General features: G+C 41.6%; 1 protein-coding gene across 2 annotated transcripts in view; it reads left to right on the top strand.

Moving 5' to 3' along the window:
- Nucleotides 1-7,414: 7,414 nt before the first annotated feature.
- Nucleotides 7,415-26,119, top strand: part of LOC148029373 (COP9 signalosome complex subunit 5-like) — a 53,101-nt gene continuing 34,396 nt past the window's right edge. Inside the window, exons 1-2 of one of the 2 annotated variants that reach the window (XM_087688176.1) lie at nucleotides 7,415-7,651; nucleotides 7,739-8,244. In XM_087688176.1, coding sequence (XP_087544302.1) covers nucleotides 7,843-8,244 — 402 coding nt within the window. In that variant the 5' untranslated portion in view covers nucleotides 7,415-7,651; nucleotides 7,739-7,842. The remainder of the gene's footprint in view (nucleotides 7,652-7,738; nucleotides 8,245-26,119) is intronic. The other variant, XM_087688177.1, reaches the window with a different exon arrangement.

The following is a 26,119-nucleotide window of genomic DNA, read 5'->3' as shown; positions in this document are numbered from 1 at the left end:
ATTTTAGAATTTATATAGGGAAGATCCTTTCATACCAAATAATATTTTTTTCATATGAAAGGATTATTCTACGAATCAATTACTTAATTTAATATAGTACTCCACACATTTAAGGACGTGTCTCAATAATATGCCTAGTTTAGAAAATTTTAGAGACTATCATATAATAGTCTACTATTTTCTATATAACAACTCTTGTATTCATATTAATACAATATTAACAGTTGAGTTGCAAGTATCTGAATGGTTGAGCATTGGTGGTCATCTACTTTATTCTCAATGGTTGCATCTCGATCACATGAATGGATCCTTGCTCTATCTCATCACCTAAGATGAATTCTTATTTGGATGGTTATCATACCATGGAATCGACTTCACCTCCTAGCACTCCTTTGACTTTTTTGGCTTGTTTGGTTATTCTCATTTCCTCTCCCTCTCATTGTTGGTTGCATAAAGTTTGGATTCCATGGATGGTTAGGACTATCTAGCCTTAGGTGTCTAGTGTTTCCACATCAAAAGCATTGGTTGTCAACCATGTTTCTCTATTAATGGACAATCACCAAGCCTCACCTATTGGCCTTACCATTCACTTGGGTTTCCTAATCAATATGGTTTCTTCTATAGTTATTACTCATGTTGTGACTTCTTTGTCTAGTCTTAGAGATTTCTTGTACTCTAGTTTTAGCACAAGTGAGAGCACCTTCTTAGGCCATTGGCTTCATTACCTTGAGATGAGAGTCAAGAGGGGGACTCGAGGGGGATTAGTCCTTAACATAATCTTAAAATTTTTTGAGCCATTGTCATTGGTAGTGCCTACTTTTGAAGGCTTATAAACTTTGACAGAAAGCTCCCAAGGCCAAGTTGAATTGGTGGAGGCTTTTGAATTTATTCATCTTGATAGATTTGAGATGGGATATGTTAGGTAACATTCTTTCACAACTTCCTTAGTTTTCTCCCAAGTTAGGAAAGCTTTAGGCACTCCATTATTTTCAACCATTTCTTCTACCGTAGCTTAGCTTCCATAGTGATGTGAAGGTGACTCATCATGGAGTAATAAGCAATCGTGGTCCTTGTAGCCATAAAATAATCATCAATCACCTCAATCTAGTATTTTGCACCTCATTTGACCTTAGGTTCCTTGCTATTGAAGTTGGGTGGTTAGATTAGTTTTAAGAGTGTTGAGACATTTTTAGGCAGGCCTTTGGCTATGCAGATGCCTTAGCAAGCTAGATCTTGGGCCTTTCTATTGGTTTTGGTCTTGGTTGCACAAATGGATCTGGACTTCTTGTATCATATGGATGTTAAAACAAGTTTCTTACATGGGATGATGAAGAGTCTTTATGGACTTAAGCAAGTGCCTAGGAAATTGTATCACAAGTTTGATACTTTCATGCATTCATAGTCATATTCCTGCAGTGATATGGATCCGTGTCTTTACACAGAGGAGGCTTGTAATGGTAGCCTTATCATTTTGGTATTATATATTGATGACATTTTGATTGTTGGGAGTGCTCATGATGAGTTGGATGCTTTGAAAACTCAACTCAAGAAGAGCTTTGAGATGGAGGACATGAGACATGCTATCTCCAATAGACAACCATATGCTCCCAAATCCATAACATTGAATTTAGCCTTAGCTTGCTTTGTTCCTACCTCAATTATGGTTACTTTAATTTATTGGGTAGACAAAACTTCCTTTTTGTTGGCTAATTACACTAGCGACTTTTTAGCAAGTTCAAGCTCTAGTTGTAACTTATTAGCACATTTCAGAGAAATGAAAGAGTGGGAACTACTATAATCAACCATGACATCAAAGGGAATGTCTTTCCAATTTGTTGGTGTCTTCATTACTAAAAATTGGCAATTCAAACCCTTGTTGTCCAATGTTGCATATGCAATTCCTCTTTCAAATTTTCTCCAATAATTGTGTTTGCTTTCTCTTATTCTTCAATGTAGACTTGGACACAACAACTTGACCTTTGTGCTAAGTAGTTGTAGCTCTATTTTTTGTAGTACCTATACAATCAAACTACCTTTGGTCCTTGCTATTATTTGACTTCGGGCATTTAATCTTGAAATGGCCTATCTTGTCGCAATTGTAGCACCTCTATCCATCATTATTTTGGTTGGATTGGGTTGGGGATTTTTCCAATTGTTTTTTCTTTGAACAAAATGTTAATTTGATTTGCCCTTCTTGAGGAAGGGTTTCCATCCATGGTGTTAGTTGCTTTGTTCCCTAGTGGCATTGACCATTGGGCTGTTTATTTGGGACTTTGACCAATGGTTTAGCTCTTACAAGAGTGTCTTGCAGATCACTCAACCACCCGATGGGCACTTATAGGAGGGTTTAACCATTGATAGAACCTTGCCACTAGTCTTTTGTGTCCATTACTAGTGCATAATTCATTAAAGTTATGAAACATTTGCTACTTCAGGTTGAAGAATCCATTCACCTTGATTGAGTTGTGTGGCGAGTAGTTATCTCCTGCTTACACCCTATTTAATATCATCCCAAGTAACCATACCTTCAAGGGTTCTATTATTATTGCACTATTTCTTGTACTAGAGATGATCTTCACTAACCAATTTTAGCTTGACAATTGTTGCTTGGTTTGAGATGCTCATTCCAACAGCAATGAAGTAGTCTTTCTTAAATTCAATCAAAACATTGGTGTATGACTTCACATTCTTCCCTTTTCCATCAAACTCAAGAGTCTTAACTTACTTTAAATGGACTTTCTTCTCCTATAGCTCAATAGGGTTGGTTGATTGTGGAGTATCTTGTTATAGAAGTTATTCTTATATTAGGTCTTACATGACTTAGATAATCATTTGCAATCCAGATTAGAGGAAACTTTAAAGAACTGATTCAAACATTACTATTTCTAAAGATAGGTGGTTTGAAAAATACATCAAGGATTCTATATTTTCTACACAAGTCAATAAGTCCTTATTTTATCTAATTATATCGACAAGATCTTCCTAACATTGCTACATGGTTAGGAGGCAATACTTGGACTACCCACTTATAAATGGAATTGGTGATAAACTCAATGATAACTACTCAAGTGTAGTAGGCATTCACCCAATCTTCCTCAAAGTTGAAGAGCGTTACTAGTTTGAGCTCCTCTGTCCAACGGATTTGTCGATAAGCTAAGTGGCTTACATCAATAAAGCAGTGGATTTCAATGTGTATCCAATGATGCTCAAGGTAGAGGGGTTATACATCCTACCAAGAATTACCATCACAAATTCTCCCTCTAGTCTAAGTTCATGGAAAGCATCATTGATGTCTAAAGAGATCATAATATTAGGAATCAGGACCATGGTAAGCCCCATCTTGGTACATAGTACAAAAGTCAATCCTAAGGCTCACAAGCATGTCTGAACTTAAATCAATTTCAACCTTGAAACAAGATTCAATTCAAATCATTGAAATAAAGCATAAGAAAACAAATATCTTTATACAAATACTCTACAATTCTCAAGTAGGATAGGACTTAGGTTGAGTCATTGGATCATTTGGGTGAATGATCTATGTCTTAGGGGATATCCCAATTATTACATCAATAGTGATAAGAGAGTAGTCCAATTCAATGGAAATCTTTAGACTTGGGACAAAGGACTCATGAGGTTAGATTCCAATGTGCCTAGGTTTTATAATTCTAGTAAGCTATGTATAGATTCTAGTTTATCAATTGTTGGCATTTTTAAAAGTAGAGGTTTCTAAGTAACTAGTCTCAAAGAACCAAACGACTTCTGTAAGAGAAGTTGCTCAAGTATCTCGACTCTCTTAATATCCCTCTTGCTTTAGCCAATCTTCTCAGCATCAACTAAGAGATTTTGGTACTACCATTGCCATCTCTCCATCTAGACCTCTAGGAAATTGAGACCAAGATAGCCTTGAGTGCAATCAAGGCAACAGAGTACCAAAAACAAAAATCACTTGACCTCTAAGGTGAAGCATACATCTCTTGCTCCATAAGTCGATTGAAAATGACCTTAGGGAAAAGCTATCATCTAGTTATTGCCTTGTAACATTGCTTCCTTAAATTCAAACATAACAAAGAAATAATGCTTAAGTCTTGTTAAATTATGCAAGCTCACATCAACTCTTCACTAAGGTGTGAACAATGCTTTCGGGTTGGTAAAGGTCAAGGATGATGCTATGATGTAAAAATATATGTCTAAGGTCACATATGTAACCTATGAGTGCACTTTTGATAGTACGCAACAAGTGGGCAAGGACGATGAAAAGGTTTCCTTCAATCAAATAGAAAATTTTGATTACCACTTTTGCAAGAAGCAATTTTGCAAAGCTAATAGCTTGAAATCCAACTATTAACTTTTAGAGGAGTAAAAATATGAAATGTTCATCTTGTGTGTACTACAACTTGATCATTGGGATAGTTCAAATTTATTTTTAAATCATTTTATACAACCACAAAATTGGTTGGTCACCTAACCATAAAAATTCAAGACTCCACTTACTTACCAACCTAAGGAGCTAAATATCTAGAGTTACAGCCATTATCTCATGTTGGCATATGAAGAAGAGTTGTTTCTCATTTAATGTAGCATCCAACTACCAAAGGGTTGCTCAAGATTCACTCACAATGAAAAGTTATATTAATTGTTATGAGCAACCAAAGTGTGGTCTCAATGGAGTCCCATTATAGTTTAGTTCTATCCTAGATTGTGAGAGTGATAGTAGACAATAAACACCATAGAGCTATACGATTGAGTAGTGTAAAGCGAAGTCCACACTGTCAAAATTCTACCTTTCATTGCACTAGAGCTAATTAAGCTTCTTACTACTAGTTTTGGCTTTGGGGATTAGCAGATCACTTGTACTTGGTAGTTATAGCTACCCTTTTGTTCTAAATAAACAATTCAATACGCTTATCAAGCTTGTGTTCTCTATCCACTCTAAAGTTGATTAAGACTTGTAGTAGCACATTACTATCATATCAATATATTTTACTACCACTCTTTACTAAACAATCAATTGTGCACATAACACTTTTTAGTACTATAGGAATGCTTTCTAACACTGTAAAAGTACTATTCAAGCACTATAAAATTGTTGTCCAAGTATTGTAAAGCACTATCCAATCATTCTTAAAAGCACTATTTAAGAACCATTAAAGCAGTGTAAAGCACTATAAAAATAGTGAAAAGACAATGAAAAGATACTTAAAAAAGTATTGTAAAAGTGCTCACTACTTTGCTAAATTAAAACTCTTAGCCACCCACTTTTTTTTCTCATGGTATTAGAGCAATATCATAGATCTTACCTAGTGTGACCCTTGTTTATGCTAAAGTTCCCATTTTCAACATTGTTTTCTTGAAACTAGAAATAGCATCTAGTCTACATTTGGAGGGAGTTGAAAAGCTTAATGCACCAACTATGCCACTTGGAAAGTGAAGATGGAGTCACTACTCTTTTTGCAAGATTGTTGCGAGCTAGTCTCAATGGATAGACCAAGAGCTACTAGGACTAATCAAGAAGAGTGGGCTAAATGGGATAAGAAGGCCATGTTTGTGATCAAAGATGATATCTTAGCCATCTAATGGATGTGGAGGCTGCCAAGAAAGCTTTGGAGACCTTGAAAAACATATATGAATCAAACAATACATTAAGACAAATAGCCATCTAATGGATGTGGAGAGTGCCTTGAAAGCTTTGGAGACCTTGAAAAACATATATGAATCAAACAATACACTAAGACAAATAGCCTTGAGAGCTGCGCTAACTAATACAAAGAGAAATCAAGGAGAGGTTGTTACATAGTTCATCAAAAGAGTCAAGGATCTACATTAGTAATTGATTACTATGGGAGATTAAATGATAGACAATGAGCTGTCTACAGTCATCATTCATGGTTTGGAGGAAGGATAAAAAGGACTTGTACAGGGCCTCATTATTTTGAGGTAAAACCCTCGCTCAATGAGATGGAACAAATTCTCAGAGGTGAAGATCAAAGACAAGTAGTTATTAAGAATATATAGAATGGCAACTCTACATGTACCTCTACAAGTGTAGTTGGCAAACCCCTCTTTTCAGCAAGAGGAAGAGGAAGATTCGGTAGCCAAAGAGGAAGAGAAAGACACCAATTAAACTAGCCCATGCATAATAATAATCAACTATATTAAGAAGGTAATTTGTTTTCTTATAGAAGAGAGGAGAAGCTAAGAGGAAATGTACTTGAGTATGTCACTAAATATGGATCATGTTTCACCTTGCTTTCTCCTCATAGACTAGAAAAGAACCTATTAAAGCAGCCACAAGTTGACACATGGCTATTATGCATATGTTTCTTGGTCAAGCATATGGATCAAGACATCATCAACATCTCTCTCTCTCTCTCTCTCTCTCTCTCTCTCTCTCTCTCTCTCTCTCTCTCTCTCTCTCTCTCTCTCTCTCTCTCTCTCTCTCTCTCTCTCGCTATGAAGATGATTTTATGTTGATGCACAACTCATGTGCATGATATGGACCAAGACGTTTGACCTTTCTCTCTTTGAAGTGTTGGAAAAGAGAATGACTCTTATGTGTGTGATATGTTGATGGCCTATTAACAATCACCATACGTTGATGACCTATTGACAGGAACCATATGCCAACGAGGGTGACTCTAATGTGACGATATGGTCAAGAAGATAGATCAAGTTCTCACTTGCTAGAATAGAAGTTGTATGGTTAAGGATTGATGAAAATAGAACAAAGGTAGCAAAAAAAACAAGTTTTTTCTTTCTTCACCTTCTTCTTCACAAAGAGTGGCAGTAGATGAGTCAAATTAGATGACAATGACTACCTTTTTAGCTAAAGACAAACTTTTCAAGCTTGCACCCTTCTTCTAGGGAGGTTGAACCAGGAAGAAGCTTTCATCCACCTTCAAATGTGGAATCCAATGAACTATTGCCATATCATTGCCATGCCAATTTACATCTCTTTCCTTAGGATTTCGGCCTTATTGCCTGAATCCTTCCTTAATGTGATGCCATTCCTGGCAGTTTGAGAATGTCTTATTCAAATAGTGCAACAAAACCACTAGTTCATCCTTGGAATCAAGCTTGGCATGGTCCCTCATCCCGCAGGGTCAAGTCGTGTTGGATGTGTGTTGATAGCTCCACCCTCACCCATGACATGCTCCCTTGCTGTGCCTTCGGCTTACCTTGTAAATACTTCCTATGAATATGAGCTTATGGCCTCAAGATGGGGCCATTCTGCAAACTTGTGAGCATTCTTTGAGTTCTGTTATGCGGCGGGTCTAGTGCTCATTGGGAGCCTAGATGGAGTCGTGGGAGTGTCCCGTGCAGGATTCCGAGGGCCGGACAATCATATTTAGTATCCTCCCTCCCCCCTCTCTCTCTCTCTCTCTCTCTCTCCCTCTCTCTCTCAATATGTAAGTTCTAGGCTACTAGCATATATAGTCATTGCCACACATGCATGGCACTGATGTGCCTGATACTCAGAAGCTGCGATCCGAGTTGACAATGGTTCGATTTTGAGCTTGGCTTGCGGAGCAGTGGTCGAGTTGACAACACATGAAATGGTTCGATTTTGAGCTTGGCTTCCTGCGCCAGCGGAGCAGTGGTAGCCGAAGCGATTACCTATCCCTCGCGTCTTCTTCCAACAACAGGCTTCAGGGTAAGCTTCTTTGCGCTCGCCATCGCGCCTCCCTTCTTCCCTCTCTGCAAGCAGGCCCTTCCCTCACGCACGCATCTTTTTCTCCAGGGAGGGAGCTTTGTCCCTCTTTCCCAGACACCTAAACGGAGGTTAAACGGAAGCACAGCACCGGGAAAAGGGGCCTTCTCGCCAGAGAAGAAGCCGCCGCGGCCATGGATTCCTCTGCCTCGTCATCGGCCGCCATAGCTCAGAAAACATGGGAGCTCGAGAACAACATCGTCAACATGGATAGCTCCTCCTCCGAATCTGCAGATGCAGTCTATTTCTACGACGATAACTTGCAGACTGCCATCCAGCAGCAAAGCCCATGGACGCGAGACCCACACTTCTTCAAAAACGTCAAGATATCTGCACTGGCATTGCTTAAGATGGTCGTACATGCTCGGTCTGGTGGCACCATCGAAGTCATGGGGATCATGCAGGGGAAGACTGACGGCGACACTATTATCGTCATTGATGCCTTTGCACTGCCTGTTGAGGGCACAGAGACACGTGTGAACGCCCAGGCAGATGCGTATGAGTACATGGTGGAGTATGCACAAACAAACAAGGCGGTTAGTTTTGACATTCTCTGTTTGTCCAGTTTTTCTTACTGCTAATTTATAGTTTTCAGCATCTCATTGTCGGTGATTGCTTCCATAGTCGAGTAAGGGTCCCCATTAGAAAATAGACTCATGTATGTGACAAGTGTTTCTGTAAACATTTGGCTTCAAGCTTTGGGATGTTCAAAGTGAGTTGGCAAAGCAATGCCTTGGTGAGGTGTGGAGCAACAATCTAGGATAGCTAACTGGAGGAAGGGAGCACAAAAACAAGTCAGAATAGGTGCTGTAAACAATCCACTGCCAAGGTTGTTATTACATTAGTGAAAATGAAAGACCTTTCCCCCCTCATTTAATGTCTTACAGGACACACTAACTGATATTGTCTTTTTAGTGGGGTTTTAACCAATCTTTTGTAAGTTTGCTCAATTATTGGGCATCCGTTACAACACATCACTGGATTTAGTGGACTATTTTAGATAAGGTAATTTCACTTCAACTTTGAACAAACTCATGGTTTAAGATAAGACTATGAAATATGTGGTGGGGCATAATTATGTACTTTGTCATCATGCCTTTGGTTTCCATGCAAAAAGTGTACAATTTTTGTCAACTTGAGGCACTACATACTGCCATACATGCACCTTGCATGACGATCAGCTCTTTATTGTTGTTAGAAACAATCTATTTTAGCCACTATTTGGTAGCCATGTCTTGTGGAACACAATCTCTTGAAATTACCAACAAGAAGAAGGTGCACGTTGCAACACTTCTCACTCTATGCAATTTTTGGCTCCAAAAAATATTATTCTACTACTTGTACAAATGACAACAACTATGACAAAAATTCATGCAAATGGAAATAGGAGAAACACACTTTTTGTTAGCTTGCTAGCTGTTTTGTGGGGTAAGCCTTATTGCAATCAAGTAGTGCCATGTGATCAAATGACCACATATTTATACATGGTAGTTGATGAGTTGTTGCAGCCCCTAATGATCCAAGTAGTCTCTCTAAACGTCCCTTGCAAAGGTCATGTTAGATTTGTTGCATAATATCCGTTATAGGCATGCACTAATGATTAATAATAATTTGATGTGTTGCTGTCCATATATGTTACACGGCTCATTATAATCTTTCATTTGCCAGAAGTGCGGGTTATACAATTGATGACATAAGTTGAGGCCTTGATGGCATGTGAAGATGGGATGTTGTCATTGGATTATTGCTTGAAACCATGAGGCAAGCAACTACTTTCATTAATAACATGTGAACATATTTAGTATCCATTGCCTACTCAAAGGGCTCAGGAAACGATAGAGCCGAAGTTGTTGAGCTGCAAGGCAATCCCATAGATAACGATGAGATGTCTCAGGAGCACCAAATTGGCAATGAGAGGAAAGACACATCAAAGCCGTGAAGTACCCATTGCAAAGCTGCGGCGGGCTATCAACTTGAAGAATAGAGAGACCTTGCAAGGTTGGAAATTGCATCACAACCTTCTTCAAACTTGCCTTAAAAGATCATGAACGAGTCTATTTGAAAGCCAAAATTTTAGTCCTACCAAGGTATTCTTGAATGCATTAGCCAAGGCTCAAGCAACAACTTCCTATAATAAGGTGCAATAATAAGTAGTATCTAGGAAGAGGGCTTGATTGATGCAATGCTAAGTCTAGGATAATTTCTCATGAATGGCATGGTGTCTCAACTAGTGCTCCACAAAGGTGATACCAAGGGCCCAAGGAATTGATACTATTTGGGTTAAGAAGCAATCATTGTAAACTAGGGTGGGCTACCAATTAGAAGAACATTGATACCTTGTGAGGTGCAGCAGTAGTGCCATAGTTTACTCCAAGAATTGCCATGTAAGATATAAGTTGGAACTATAAAGGTATAACAAAAAAGGGGAAGCTTGGATGGTGATCGAGATTGGAAGAACTCTAAGCTACAAGAAATTGGGCCTATCAAAACTTGACCTGATTTTCTCTGGGTTCTCAAACATCCCCAAATTGCAAAATGCAAGTCCTAAAGATGAGATTCTAGAAGATTTTAAGAGGGAAAAGTTTTATAAAATGAGATCATGGGCAGATCACTTTCTCATCCCTATTGTCATCACTTTTCTTGCTAGAGCCTTTGCCATCTTTTATCCCTCCGCCTTTAGTTTATTATTGGCATCATTTTAGTGTACATTTTCATTAGTTGTTATTGTGAAGAAAGGATAGGGTTGGACAATCTGTATGGCAAAACATAGAGACAATGAATGAACTCAAAAACTCAAAGAAGAAATGGAATGTGAAATGTAATGAATACAAGGGGCCTTGGGGTTACGTGTCTCATAGATTGGTACTGAGGTGAATTGAGATGAGTTGATGACGGCAATCAAAGCTAGAAAATCACCGCCTTTCTTGATTGTTGAAGTGGTGACATTTGTGAAGAAATGTACATTTTGAAGGGAGTGAAACACAATTCTTAGGGTAGAGGTGTGTCGATGATGAAGATGAGATTGCTCCAGATGAAGGCGACTACAACCTTATAATGGCGATAACAACCGATGAAAGACGCTGACTCTAAAAGGTAGGGCAATGATGAAAAGATGATGATAGAGTTTACAGGCTGGCTCTTAGAAACCAAAAACATTCTTAGTCTATATATGAATGCCTGCTTATAGCAACCACCTCTAGTATGTAGGTGATGGTTGCAAATGATGATGCCATTATTTGTGGTGTTTGGCTTCCTCTTTTGTGACTTTTCCCTCCTTCGATGTTCCATCGGCCCTGCTTTTCTAGCCTTGAGACACACCCAAGATAGCCCTATCTTTCCATATCTTTCTCAGTGTCCATCTTTTGGTTGTGAGCCTCATTCTTAGCTAGAGTCTAGTTGCTAGGGTTTTTAGGAATGGCAGATATTAAACATGTTTCATAGGTTTCATAGGAGTTTCATAAAAAGGTAGAAACAAGTTTCATTTGAGATGGAGAAGAACTATGAGCCTTCATATACACATACAATGTGGCTCCTATAACACGTAGTAAACATGAATTAGTCATGATGCATGATTTCAAAAAATGTAGTGAAAATTCAACATAGCATGAATATTTCCATTTATTGTGGTCCATTATCCATGATCAACATTAATGTTATCTATGAGAAGCCCGAGCATGAAACAAATTTCCTAACATTATGAAACAATACCTCTTGAGGGCTGTGTTTCACTTCCTCTACAACTGGTTGTCCTTCCTTCTACAACATCTATTTTGATATTCTAATGCTTAGAGGATTGTGTTTTGCTCCCTTCGTATTGCAGATTTCCTATAGGTATTGCCGCTTGATCGGCCATCAGCCAAGACAATGTAGTTATCTTAGAACTTTGCTTCATTGTATTAGCATGATTCAATGTTCATCATTCTTCTTCTTCTTCTTCTTCTTCTTCTCATATGTTTCTCAGTTTCTTTGTCATAGTGTTTGCCGTACATTTTGTGTCTTTGCTCGCAAATATTACCATTTCTTTACATGGTACTAGAGTAGAGGTGCTTAGAGAGCTAAAGATCCTCTTCATCAGTGAAGATGAAGAAAGGTTGTGGGATCGGCAATACTCCTGGACTCGAAAAACTTTGTTTCCATTGTGCCATCAAAAGGATATGATTATCTTTTCTATCCTCCTTTCCCTTACAGATTTGACACGTCGGTGCTATGGCTTCTCTAGAGATAGGACAGACCACTGGGTGTGAAATCAACCTTCATCCTCAGATACAATGGGGAGCAAGTATAAAATTTACATAAATTGAAAATGCAAATGTTACCACTTAATCTTGGACATTGGACAGCTTGTTGGGCCCAAAACTTGGCGCTCCTTGCAATATTTCTTTAACTTGTATAGCAAATGGTTGGAGTGCAACCGAGATTCTTTAATCTCCTTCACTAGGCCAAGTGTGTCTTGCTATCATAAATGACCAGCAAGCCTTCAAATCAAATTGCCCCTTGATTTGCTAGGGGATTGACCTTCACCCGTGCTCCTTGGGAGATAAATTAGCTCCAAATTCAATGCTGGTTGGCTAGCTTCTTGAATCCTCCTGAAATACGCTAATTGCAGCTTTGAAAATTCAAGTTTGAAGCCTTTAAATTTGGGCACACTTCCTGAGGTGGCTGTCAAACCCTTATTTCTGCTGTAAATTAGGGTTTACAAACAGCAGAGATTCACCAAAATCTCCACCTTTAGTGACAGGATTGCTGTAAAACTTGGAGCAAAGCTGGGAAATGGTTGGAGAAATAGAGAGAATGTTGTAGAGTGAGAAAATTCAAAGATTTGTTGCAAGAATTTGGTGAAATTGAGCTACTAACCTAGCTTTTTAGCTCCAAATGGATTCCACCAACAACAAAGGGAGCATCAGAGGCTGTAATTTTTATGAGAATCTGCATTAGCCGCAATCACTAGCTTCCTCTGGTCAGGAATATGCACTGGCTTCACCAAATGGCCTCCGGTGGTTGAGAAATGGCCCCAAAAGTAGGTAGTAACAACCCAACCTCTCTTTCCAAGAACTCCAAAATGCAAAAATGAGTTTTCTCTCAATTTAGTCCCAATTCAACTTTTCATAACTTGCGTGGCAAGTTTTGCCAAGTAGCAGCCTTCTAAACGGAATATCTAGCATTGTCTAGCCCATTAAATTAGTTTTCAAAATATAAAATTTGAAGTTAATTTAATTATTGTTTTTGCATCCCAAAAAAAATATAACCAGGCAACAATCAAATTGGCTAGGCTAATTTATCCAATTTATCACCCAAGTGATCTTGAGGCACTCATTAATCTGGAATTGTCATTATGCCAATTCCCAAATAATGGCTAATTAAATGTTTTGGGCCAAGTTTTGACACCCGGTACCACGAAGTACTTGTTAGCCATAACTTATTACAACTTATGCCTTTAGCACCGATTGATATCTCGGGGTCTTGGGTCCCACATTGTGAAATAAATGATGTGCACTTCACATGTGCAAGTCACATTTGCACATTTGATTAGTTTTTAATCAAGTGCTAAGCAAAAGAATAAATTTCATGTCCTCTTGACAAGGTGCTTCTCTTGCGACAAGAACGATCATGCCACCAAAGATTGTCACCATTGACCTTTGGTCCCTACCCCACTAGAGTATATGCATATTTTTTTCAACACTCCTGCAACCTTATCCTTTTGGGCCATAGAGATCGTTTTGTGTTGGCTATTAGATTTTTATGCGCAAGGCAATAAGTTGCACATGATGCCCACTAAGCCCTTGCAAGCAAAAGGAAGCTCTAAGATCCCATGAGACAACAATTCCTCTTGGAGACCATCGCAATGTGCTACGTGTTGAGCTAAAACATGCATTACTTGCTGATTAGCCTCTTAAACAGCCCCAAAACACACTAAAAAATGCTCTTTTAGAGTAAAAACCCCAAAACGGGGAGCGGTTCGAGAGAGTTTAGTGGAAACCCTAAAACAAGGAGCGGTTCGAGAGAGTTCAGTGGAAACCTTAATTTTTGGGGCGCCCTTCCACATCTATAAATAGACAGGCTGCCCCCATTTAGCCTCATTCCATCTGCGCAGGTTTCTCACTCCACGTGCAGATTTCAGCCATCAGCCTCCTCCCACGTGGCTGTCCAGCCCTTGAGACTGCTGCCACTCCATCCGTGTTTGCTCCTGCTGCTGGCGCCTTCATCCATGTTGACATTAGCTACTGGTGATATCATCATCTGCTCCGGTTTGATCATCCAGTCATCGTCAGCCACATCAGACATTGTTTCAACCTGCTGTTTACAACAGACTGTGCACAGTTTCTAGCCTCCAATTGGTGGTACACTGTTGGGTTTACTAGTTTCCAGCCTCCAGACTGCTGCATTTTGGTGAGCAGCCTGCTGCCATTCACTATTCAGCACTCCTACACTCCGATTGGTGGTCACAGACTTGGGATCCGTCTCCGGTGGACGTCACACTCCGACATTGCTCTGCCCTTGAGCACACTGTACACTCTTACATTCATTTACAACATTCATTCACTTCAGAGTTGTGTTCTCTCTCTCCCTTCTTTTGTTTGTGTTTGAGTTTTTGAGTTTTGCGTGTAGGGTTTGAGTTTTGAGTTTTGCGTTTAGGGTTTGAGTTTTGCCCTCTGTGTCTGTGTCTGTCTCTTTGTGTTTGTGTCGTGGTCGTACACTCTGTGTGTCCTCAGCGCAAACCCTAGCAGTTTTCTTCACACTACGAAGGTTTTTTCCATCCATTTTGGGTCCAATGGCTTCCACAACCTATGATTCTGTAATATGCTCCAAAAAGAGATAGTGGCTATTGGGTATCGTCTCCTTGATCGTTTGCTCCTTGAAGAGATTATGGTTGTTCAAACCCTTCCACCCTTTCGGCTTTGCAGTCTGCCCCACCGAGAGACACATGTTGTTGCCAACCTGTAGGTCCTCCAGCTACATCTTAACCCATCCTCTTCTACTCAAGTTCGAGAGGCCACTTTTGGGAGTTTTTTGGCTTTTGTTCCATTGTAGCCCCAAATACCTTCGTTGGTGCCATCAGTGGCATTTTCTTCGTCATTAGATGCTTCAGAGTTTGTGATCCATGAGTCTTTAGATTCCCTCTCTCTCAAAGGGGGATTTATAGGGGGATCATCTTTCTTGGACTTCAGAGGGGGGCTCCTATTCCTCCAACTTCAAAGGGGGTTTCTACTCATTGTGCGGTTCTTTGCTTACCTTGGTGAAAAGCTTTTTCATTCTTCATCTTCCCTTGCATGGGGTGGTTAACATTAAGCTGCCATCTCACCTATTGATACCCAAGGTTTACGGGTTCTAACTAGTTTGGTGCCTTGGATGTTTCAGCCATGACTTGGTGGCTAGGCCATTGTATTCCTACTAGCATGGAGATATGAAGCTTGTGGTTTCTCTCCCGAGGTGGAGTTTCAGGCACTATTATCTCACTCTGTCTATTCGTCTTTACTATAGGTCTCTTTTGAGTTGGAGTTCTTGATTTTAGGGTGGGTCTTTTCTCTCGCACCTCTTAGGGCACCTTTTTGGGTATGAGGGGTTATTGAGAAATCCATGTTAAAAGATGACGTACTAGCGAGATAGTAGGGTTTGCGGGGAGGAACATGGAGTGAACTCGGTAAACACTGAGAAGAGAAGAGAAGAGAGAAGAAACTCTAATGAATGGAATGATGAAGATCTGAATCATGGAGTGAATGTGATACAAGGGAACAAGGGTGCCGTAGCACAAGGAAGATGATGAAGACAGCCACGAAGCACGAACCGCAATGTCCTCCTAAAGGGGTGTGAGGGGTAGTGGAGAGGTTGGAGAGGAGGTGACGGACTGAATGAGTCAACCGTAAGGAATGAGTGAGAGAGTGGCCTATAAATAGGCAGAGTTAGTCTAGGATGGCGCCCCTGTTTGGGGCTGCAAACTCTAAACGCAATACGTAGAAACACAAAAACGCAAATTGCGGGTGAAGGGTTTCTCAACACCCCCTCTCAGGCCCAGAAAGGGGAACAAGAGAAGAGTGAGATGGAGATGGAATGCTACATAGTGAAGAATGCTCATGTAGCAGGTGCCACTTGGACATTGTCCCTTGCGGGGAAATTGTTCACTTGCCCAAGCGTCCTAGTACAAAGATGATGAACACATGCAATGCAGAGGAGGAATGTCAAGCTTTGTGTGGTGCCGAGAACCATAAGGATATGCCCGTACTCGATCTCGGGAGTTGGCTCCATGCTGACCAAGTGACCAAGGCAAGAAGAAGAGGAGGAAGAAGATGTAGAGGATCCCTAAGATCCAAGATTTCCACTTGAAAGGTAACTTGCAGTAAAGAACAGTAGACAGAGTGAACTGGAGAACCCGAAACTCAACCTCAGGAGAGAAGCCACTAGCTCTGTGTATCCATGCGGGAAGGAATACGAAAGCCTTGTCACCAAGTCGCGGCTGAACCTCCAAGGCCTCGATCTAGGTAGATTCTCGAGATCTTGGGTATCAATAGGTGAGATGACCATTGGAAGGAAGCCACCCCATCCAAGGGTAGAAGAAGAAGGTAAAAGGCCTCTGCCAAGGTGTGCGAAGGACTGAGCAGTGGGGGCCCCTTGTGAAACTGGAGGAATAGGAGCCCCCTTTGAAGTTGCAATAGATGAAGAGGTCCCCTCGAAGGGCAAAGAAAGATCATTCCCCTCTGAATCCCCCTCTGAGGTAGATAGGGAATCCAAAAACTCATGGATGACGGACCCTGAAATGTCTGAGGATGAAGGAAGTGCTACCAGTCGTGCTGAAGAAGGTATCTGGGGTCGTGAAGAACTCCCAGAGGTGGCCTCTCGAACCTAAGTAGGCGAGGGTGGAGAAGGGTGGGATTCAGACTGAGCAATGAGTGGGCAACAGTCGTTGCTTCTCAATGGAGCGGACCAGGAAGCCAAAGAAGAGGAAGGAGTCGAGCAGCCACTGTCTCTCGAAGGAGCGGACTGATGAGGAGACGGTATCAAACAATCAGCGTCTCTCGATGGAGTGGATTGTAGAACCGCGGGTCGTGGTAGCCATTGTACACGAAAATAGGTGGGAGAAGAGTACTGTTGGCATTGCAACGATCTCCTGAGGTCATAGCACCAATCGATCCTCCATGTGCTCGAAAGGACTTAGTGCGCATTGGATGCGTCTTATTACCTTGAGCATAGTACTCTGATAGCCAATGCATAACAATCTCTGTGGCCCAGAAAGGAGAGGTGGCACAGGAAGTGCCAGGTGGGAGATGCATATACTCCGGGGGGTGGGGAGCAAAGGTCAAAGGCGGCAAGCATTGGTGGTGTGTCCGGTGATGCCACAGTAGAAGCACCCAGTAGTTTGGTCATCAGTTGGTAAAGAAGCCATGGCTACTAGTGTGCCTTCTTGAAGAAGGAAGAGGTCAGCCACGAACCACAAATCGAAATGTCCACCTCAAGGGGTGCGAGGGCAATGTGAAGCACGAACCGCAATGTCCGCCACAAGGGGTGGGAGGGCTGGAAGTGAGTTGTCAGTGGGAGGAGGATGCTACCAGCAGTAAGAGGTTGCAACTAGTAGAAAAACGCAGGTGAGGAGAGAGAAATACTAAAAACGTAGGCTGTAGGAGAGAGAAAACAGCAAACGTAGGCTGCAAGAGAGAGAGAGAGAGAGAGAGAGAGAGAGAGAGAGACACTAAAAACGCAGGAAAAAACCAGCAGTAGCAGTCAGCATGCTAAAATCAGCTCCGAACAATGTGTGATAGGCTGGAAACAGGCACCAAACTATTGTAGACAGCAATGGCCAGCTTGGACCGCGATGTCGTCCACGTCCGGGGTGTGGGCAGCAAGGTGAAATACTTGAAATCTACAAAAACGAGATTGTTTTCTGAATGGAGAGTGATTAGCATCGGTGATGCCACAGTAGAAGCACCCAGTAGTTTGGTCATCAGTTGGTAAAGAAGCCATGGCTACTAGTGTGCCTTCTTGAAGAAGGAAGAGGTCAGCCACGAACCACAAACCGAAATGTCCACCTCAAGGGGTGCGAGGGCAATGTGAAGCACGAACCGCAATGTCTGCCACAAGGGGTGGGAGGGCTGGAAGTGAGTTGTCAGTGGGAGGAGGATGCTACCAGCAGTAAGAGGTTGCAACTAGTAGAAAAACGCAGGTGAGGAGAGAGAAATACTAAAAACGTAGGCTGTAGGAGAGAGAAAACAGCAAACGCAGGCTGCAAGAGAGAGAGAGAGAGACACACTAAAAACGCAGGAAAAAACCAGCAGTAGCAGTCAGCATGCTAAAATCAGCTCCGAACAATGTGTGATAGGCTGGAAACAGGCACCAAACTATTGTAGACAGCAATGGCCAGCTTGGACCGCGATGTCGTCCACGTCCGGGGTGTGGGCAGCAAGGTGAAATACTTGAAATCTGCAAAAACGAGATTGTTTTCTGAATGGAGAGTGATTAGCAACAGTTGCTTTGCTATAAATAGCTGCAAACTGCGGGTGGAAGGCTGGAAATTGGTACCAAACTGTAGATGACAGCAAGGGACAGCTGAGACTGCGATGTCCTCCGCGAAAGGGGTGTGGGCAGCAAGCTGAAAACACCTGAATCCCGCAAAAACGAGATTTTGATGTAGCGGAATAAGAAGAGAAGTGGATGCCAAACCCGCCACCGGTCTTTGCTGTCACTGGAATGGAGGATCTTTGCCGCTGTTTGAGCAGATCCAGCTCCACCATGTCAAAGATGACGTACTAGCGAGATAGTAGGGTTTGCGGGGAGGAACACAGAGTGAACTCGGTAAACACTGAGAAGAGGAGAGAAGAAACTCTGATGAATGGAATGATGAAGATTTGAATCATGGAGTGAATGTGATACAAGGGAACAAGGGTGCCGTAGTGCAAGGAAGATGACGAAGACAGCCACGAACCACGGATCGCGATGTCCTCGTGAAGGGGTGTGAGGGCAGTGGAGAGGCTGGAGAGAAGAGGTGACGGACTGAATGAATCATCCTTAAGAAATGAGTGAGAGTTGCCTATAAATAGGCAGAGTCGGTCTAGGATGGCGCCCTTGTTTGGGGTTGCAAACCCTAAATGCAAAACACAGAAACACAAAAACGCAAACTGCAGGTGAAGGGTTTCTCAACGACCCAGTCATTAACCACATTTTTTTTCCTTAATTCCCTTTTGGTTTCACATTTACAACCTCGAAAATGTTTGTGCTCATATTGTGGGGCATTAGTCGACATTGTCTAGTGGCTATAAATAGGGCACACACTTCATTCATTACACATCCATCAGATTACACTCTCTTCATTGGACACTCTTTTTCTATCATTGTCCCCTTCATTCCTCAGTCTCTCCATTGTTGCCTACATCTCGACATGGAGCACATTGCAATTTGTGGAGGATTCTATGGTGTTGTTTGCTGTTGGCACCTTGTTCCATCTTCTATAGGCTGTGTTTTCAGGCTAGATCTGGCCGCCCAGCTGCCATTCCACCTTTGGTTGATTGGTGACCCTCTTCTCCATGTTGGCGACCCTAGTTTGTTATCGTTGATCATTTTGGAGTGTCGCAGATTTGCGCTTTGCTGTCCAGCGGCTCCCCAGCATCACACATGGTCTTACCAGCAGTTTGTACCTTGCGCAGATTTCTGTTTTGCTGATGTAGACCCTCTCCAGTTATGTTTGTTGTCATAGCAAGCAGCCCTATTCACTGCTGAGCTAAAATATGCATTACATGCTGATTAGCCTCTTGAGCAGCCCCAAAAATGCCTATTTAATGTAGAAACCCTAAAACAAGGAGTGGTTCAAGAGAGTTACAATGAGGAGAGGTTCTAGATTGTTGAGGACTAAAAACTTTCTATAAATAGGGACACCGCCCTCCATTCAGTCCAACCTCATTTTTGCAGGTTTTAGGTGATCTAGCTTCACTGCCTACACCTTGTTTTCGGAGGACATCTCAGTTGAGGTTGCATGACATTGTCTTCATCCATCTAGCACCTATTTCTAGCCTCCATCACACACTCTACATTGATTTTTGCTGCGTCTCTTGATCAGCCACATCGGCTATATTGGCTGTCAAGAAGTGAACTGGAGAGAGAGAAAGAGGAGAGAGAAGACTACAGAAGAGAGAAGTGCAGAAGAGAAAGAGAGTGGAGGAGAGAGAAATACTAGAATAGGTGAGAGAGACAAGAAAGAGAAAGAAGCCATTGAAGCTAAGAGCAAGGCGAAGAGGAGAAGGATAGTAATGTATTAATGTGTCAAAAGATGAGAAAAATTATATGTCCTCTCCTTTTATACCAATGTCAGTGTGACATGGTATCAATATTATTTACACACTAAATCCTTATTCTTCCCAGCTTCTTACAATCCATCTCGTCCCAAAGGTTTTTGCCCTAAAAAACAAACTCAATTTTCTTAGTCGATTAAGGCAGGAGGAAAAAGCAGGTCACTTATGCTTTATAGAAAATACCTTAGCCACCTCTTAAGCATCTATTAGGTTTAAAGCAATTATTTCATTTAGAAATGAACTTTTTTTTTGGTGGATAAGAATAGATATGGTTTGTGGCCTTTCAAGCAACTGTGCAACATGGGGAGAATGAAAAGAGATGGTTAGATCCAACACATCACAAAACAAACAAGCTAACCCAACCACTCTAAGGTGTCGATGAGGAGGGATAGGGGTGAAGGAGTAAGGTGAGGTGGTAGTAAGGTGGTGAGGAATTGTTGGTGAAGACAGCTCAGGATCTACTTAGGTGTGCTCTGCACAATGAGATGCATAGAGTAGTGTGCTAAATGATTGAGAATGCACATGGAGTAGGTGCCACTTGGATGATGAAATCATGCAATGCAAAGGAGAAGGTACAACCGGGGGAGGGGAGAGGAAGGTTGATATTGAAGACAAGTGCCGAAACCTATAAAATACAATGAAAGGGTAGGAATCCCCTCTCAATCTTGGATGGCGATGCCAAAGGAGGAAGAGGAGCTTGATGTCGGTTTTCGTGTGGTGCTAAGAATCATGATGATGAAGATGAAGATGAGGATGAAGCACTTGACTGAAAGAGCAACATAGAAGTCATTGCCATGATAGCATCAAGAGAGATGCTGCACGATTTGCCTCAAGAGGAGAAGTCTCCATGCTGGTCATCTTTGACACACACTTATATACCACACACACTTTATAGGAGTGTGTTGTTGGATGTGGAGCTTTGTGCAACTAGTAGGCTATGGCGGACGGAACTCCATGAGAGAGAGAGAGAGAGAGAGAGAGAGAGAGAGAGAGAGAGAGAGAGAGAGAGATTGATGTCTTTTGGGGCCATTGAGACAAATCCATGCACAATGCTGGTCGTCACTAGATATCAAAGTGTGACATGCTAAAAGATGGTTAGTGATATATTGTGAAAAGAAACTAAGGTGATGTACAAGACAAAATAGTGCTCATATGGGGATACAACAAGAGAATGAGATGGTATATGTCTAGCTGTGTGGATGAATGATATCCTTATATCTAGTTTCACCTAGTTAAGATTATTGGATAGAGTATGTGATACATTCTGGATGAATAGTATGAGAGTAGTATCTGGACCTGGCACTCAACTTTGTTAACTGCTGCTCTCTTGTAACTGGCGACTCTCCCTTACCTCTCTTTGATGTAGTATTTGTGTCTGGTACCTCTGTATCTGCGGGCGGTTTGTTGCTCTAATCTCCTTTGCTCTCTGGATTGTCATCCCTCTATGTTTGGGTGTTGTATGTGGTCACTATTGGGAAGAAATCAATGAGCTGTTGATTGATCTCTCTCTCGTGTAGTTCTAGTGTGTAGTAGTGATGTGCGGAGCCTTTGAATCTTGACTAGGAATTGGCCTAGGTGGGGCTAGTGCGGGGGACACTATGACTAGTTTGAGGGAGGTGTTTCCTCCAAATAGCAGGGGATACCTAGCTTGGATTGTGCTATAGGCTTTGCATTTGCAAATGTAGTGCTCCTCGCTCTCCACCTCCTCCAGGCATAGCTTGGAAATCCGCTTAGCTTGGGGAATGTGGGCTGCCCTCCCAATCTCAATCTCAAGCTGGTGAGAGGATACCTTGATTTGGGCAATGACATCTTTGGGGAAAGGGGCTGCTTGGGTGCAATCCATGTATATTGTATGTAGAACTGGTAAAGGTCTTGCTACATGACCAAGTTCCTCTCTTTGTGGGAGAGGTGCATGAAGGGAGAGTTAGGGTCATAGTACATAGTGAAAGGGGGGGAGTGATCCATGTCAATCCCATATCTTGTAAGCCACTGCTCGACCTCTGTTTACCACAAAGTCTCTTGCCCTGCCTTAGCTAGCTACCTAGAATCCTTGAGGGCTCTCCTAGGTAACTCTTGCATATACACAAGCTGAAAGAAATAGATTGATAATGATAGATGATATATGCGGGATGAAAGTATAAGTGATAGTGCTTGAATATATAGGCTAGGTTTTATAGCTAGTTGCTATAGCTAACCCTTTGACCCTTATTCAATGCTAAGTGGTGTCAAAGGTGTTCATATCTAAACACACACTTTTGCACACAATAATGTGTGTTCATTGTTCACAAACAAGGATAAATAAATCTAACAAACCCATTGAACCCATGGCATGAAATATATGAAAAAGGAAAAAGGGAAGGTCTTACGTTGAAGAGGCAGTGTCTATTCCCATATAATGATTTTGGAAAAGGAGACACATAAATGAGAGAGGTGGAGCATGAGAATGGTTATAACACGGTCTATCGAGAAGCTCAGGGACACAAGGTAAGACATGGTTCAAAGGTGTGCGTGCATGGCTCAGAGGTTGATCAAAAGTCAACGTGGCTCAGAGGCACTGGGCACATGACCAAAGGTCAAATACATGGGTATGGCTTTCAGGATCAAACTCTGAGGTCATGTGTAAAGTGGTTACAAACCCCCTTTGAAATATAGCTCCTTTGTGAAAAGAAGAAATACAATTCATTTAGGATTAAAATCCGGACAGAGGATCCCACACAATTATCTAATAAGTGATGTAAAGGTCTTAGCACACGTGTATTTATGGCTAGTGTCTAATTCCAAACACATCTTTTATATTTTAATGCTGCATTTATATTAGTTTAAAATATTTTTATTTAATTTATTTTTTTGAAAAAAGATTTTAGTGAGATTAAAATTCCTCCTTGATGTTGATGTTGAGGACATTGCGATCAGTATCAATCGCTTGTGATGGTGTTGCCATGCACTGGATGCGTGGCGAGTCTTTTTTCACCCAATGTCAAAGGCGAGCATATGGGCAATCTTCAACCATGTTATTTGAGGCCTTAATTTGATGTTAGAGGGCTCCAATGCAAAAAGCCCCAGATTTATCGAGGCAATTTTAAGTTATTTCGATAAAAATTCAAAGAGCCCCAAAGTGTAAGTGAATTGCCCCTAATAGAAAATATGTTTTAACTTTAGTTAAGGTTTTATAAAAAAACTTGTCTCTAAAATAATGTTTGGTCGAGGCAGAAAGAAGACATTGGTGGCACAAATGTGGCATGACATGTCAATACATGGATTGTAGGTGCATGTGCAAGGCAAGAGGATGGGTAGCTTGACGGGCACAATAGGTGATGATAGATGCTTGAGTAGCTTAATCAATGGCTGATTCCTAGATAGATGGACTAGGCGATTTGAGGGCAACTCATGGGCTGAAGTATGGTAGTGCTTTTGGTAGCAGATACAAGAATGATTATAGGCTCAACAAATGGATACACAGCTGGGTCCAAGAGGTGCACAGGACTGGACCAGCTGCACTTAGCACAGACAGAACTTCATCTTCTTTTTCTCCTTCATCTTCTTCCAATGCTGTATAGCAGACAACAATTGGCCAAACAGGCAGAATGTTGGGTGGCCACAAGTGAAGGTGAAGTTGAACTTGGCTGTGATACCACTGTTGGGTATGGAGCTCATGTGTGACCAGCAAGCTATGGCGGATGGAACTCCATTGAGAGAGAGAGAGAGCCGTTGCACGTACACAAACTGAAAGAAATAGATTGATAATGGTAGATGAGATATGTGGGATGAAAGTACAATTGATAGGGCATGGATGTATAGGCTCGGCCGTGTAACCTTTTGACCCTTATTTAATACTAAGTGGTGTAAAAGATATCCACACCTAAACATGCACTTTTACATACAATAATATGTGTTCACCCACGAGGATAAATAAATCTAATAGAAACCATGAAAGAAAGAATGCGCATCCTGAGTCTCCAGCCTAGGAAGAATTGGTGCAAACCTATATGTTAGCCCTATATTGAAATATAAAACCTTGCAAGAGAGATGAGAATCTACAAAATAGAGGTTAGTAGTGAGATGCTGCAAAGTAAAACATAAAGTTAAGCAAAATGAAATAATAATGCAATGAGTGCATATGTATGAGTGAATGTAGCAGAGGACTGAAGAAGGAAAAACTAAAGATTAGGCCACCATTGTGTGCATCCAACAAGAAGTATTTACCAATGAAACGCTTGACAAGGTGGAGAAGTGGTTCTAGATGAAGTTGTAGAGGATGACCTAGGAATGGATGCAAAGAGTGCGATGGGTGGGGAGCTAGTAGACCAATTGGTTAATCCTTTAGGAGTACTGAAAGATAGAGGTTGCAAGGCTATTCACATGCCACATGTCCAACGATTGTTGAGGTAGATGGAGTAGTGGAGGCAATAGGGGGAGGCGTAGCCCCATTGGATTGTCCAATAGGAGTGGAGGCAGTCGTAGCGGTCTGCTAGGGTTTTTGAGGAGGAAGACCTTGTGCTTTGGTACGACACTCCTCGTCCACATGGCTCGATCTTTGGCAGTGTATGCAAAACCTATTCTTTTGAGGGGGGTTGTTGCCAGATGGGTTTTGTTTCTTTGTTTCCGTAGGTGGAAGGGGTGGCACATCCTTATTTTGGATTGCCTTGGCATCTTGTGAGTTCTTGCCACTGTCAGTTTTCCTATGTGAAGAAGAGAAAACCATACCCCTCTCTAGGGCTTCTTATGGACTTGATTGTGTAATTGTATGTAATGCAAGAACTGACACTCCAACTCATAGAAGGTTGGCAATCGGGGCAACTGTGAGAGTGCGCAATGGAAAGGAAACACGAACATAGAGACCAAGGAAACAAAGAGAGACTGCAAGAAAAGAAGAATGAAATCTGCACTAAACAAGGAACAAATGTTGAATACAAAAGTAGGATTGATCAATCTCTGCACGTAGCCCACAACGTTAGTGAGGGCACTAGATTAGGATGATGATGATGGCAGCACTAGAGATGGAGGAAGATGATGGAGTTAGAGTGTGCATCTGCCAAGGAAGAAGGAAGATGATCTACCAAGTGAGTGGGGGCGGCTATAAATAGCTAGATACATTTGAATTTGGCCAACTTGCAAACTGGACCCTAAAAATGGGCTGACCAGCATTTAATGTTAAAAAAATTGTCAAATGTGCATAGAAAAATCTTGGGAAATGTGGAGAATGTTCGTCAGGTGAAGGTAGACTAGTGAATGCAGAAACAACCCGGGAAATGTACACAAAATCCCGACTGGAGGAGAAAATGCAATGAAAGGCAATGAAATGGCTGCTCTAGAATGAGCCACCTCCTCCCTAAAAACAAGTGATAGACATGTTAGAGCTGAAGTCCTCGTTTGACTCAGATTGAGGCTCATAGGTAGGAGATGACAAGGCATGACAATCATGACTGCTAACACCCCCTCTCAGATCCTGGATGTGGCGGAAGGCCAAGAAGCGGATCCTAGGGTGGCAAGAGGAATGTCAATTGAAGAAAATGCACATTTTACCACTTTGATCTTGGATATGTCAGAGTGAAGCAATGCGGAAGTGAATGACCATGACAAAGAGTGAACAGAGAGAGAAGAGAGAGAGAAAGAGACAGTGAAACACATAAAATCTGCAGTGAACAATGCTGTATAAGGATGTAGAATTATACAGGGGTGCAGAGAGAATATTTGTGTATGTCTCCACCTTCAATCTCCGCCAGCCCTGAATGTTGTCTCCGTCACCAGTAGGCTGAATTCTGTTAGATACAAGTATCCAAGACTGTTGGAAACTCAGCCTTATAAAGGCTGAAAAGAATGCCTGAAAAATACCTGAAATAATCAGGTCGACTGCATTTAATGCAGCTGGCTGCAGTCAGACAGTCCGATTGCAGCCACGTGGCAAAATTGCTACGTGGCACTGCTGACGTTGCAGGAGATGACTCTTAACACCCCCTCTTAGATCTTGGACAAGGCAACAAACGGAGGGATTTGGAATGTCGATGAAGTAAAGCTTGGGGAAGTGCCTTCGTAAACAAATCTGCAATTTATCTTCAGTTTTACAGTACTCCACATCAATTGTCGCATCATGAAGCTTCTCCTTGATGAAATGATACTGGATATCGTCTAGGCATGGAATACG

The sequence above is a fragment of the Lygodium microphyllum genome, chromosome 11, assembly GCF_053477565.2.
Source record: "Lygodium microphyllum isolate KBCC chromosome 11, Lygodium_microphyllum_v1.1.10, whole genome shotgun sequence".
NCBI classification, from domain to species: Eukaryota; Viridiplantae; Streptophyta; class Polypodiopsida; order Schizaeales; family Lygodiaceae; genus Lygodium; species Lygodium microphyllum.
This window is presented reverse-complemented; position numbering and strand designations above follow the sequence as displayed.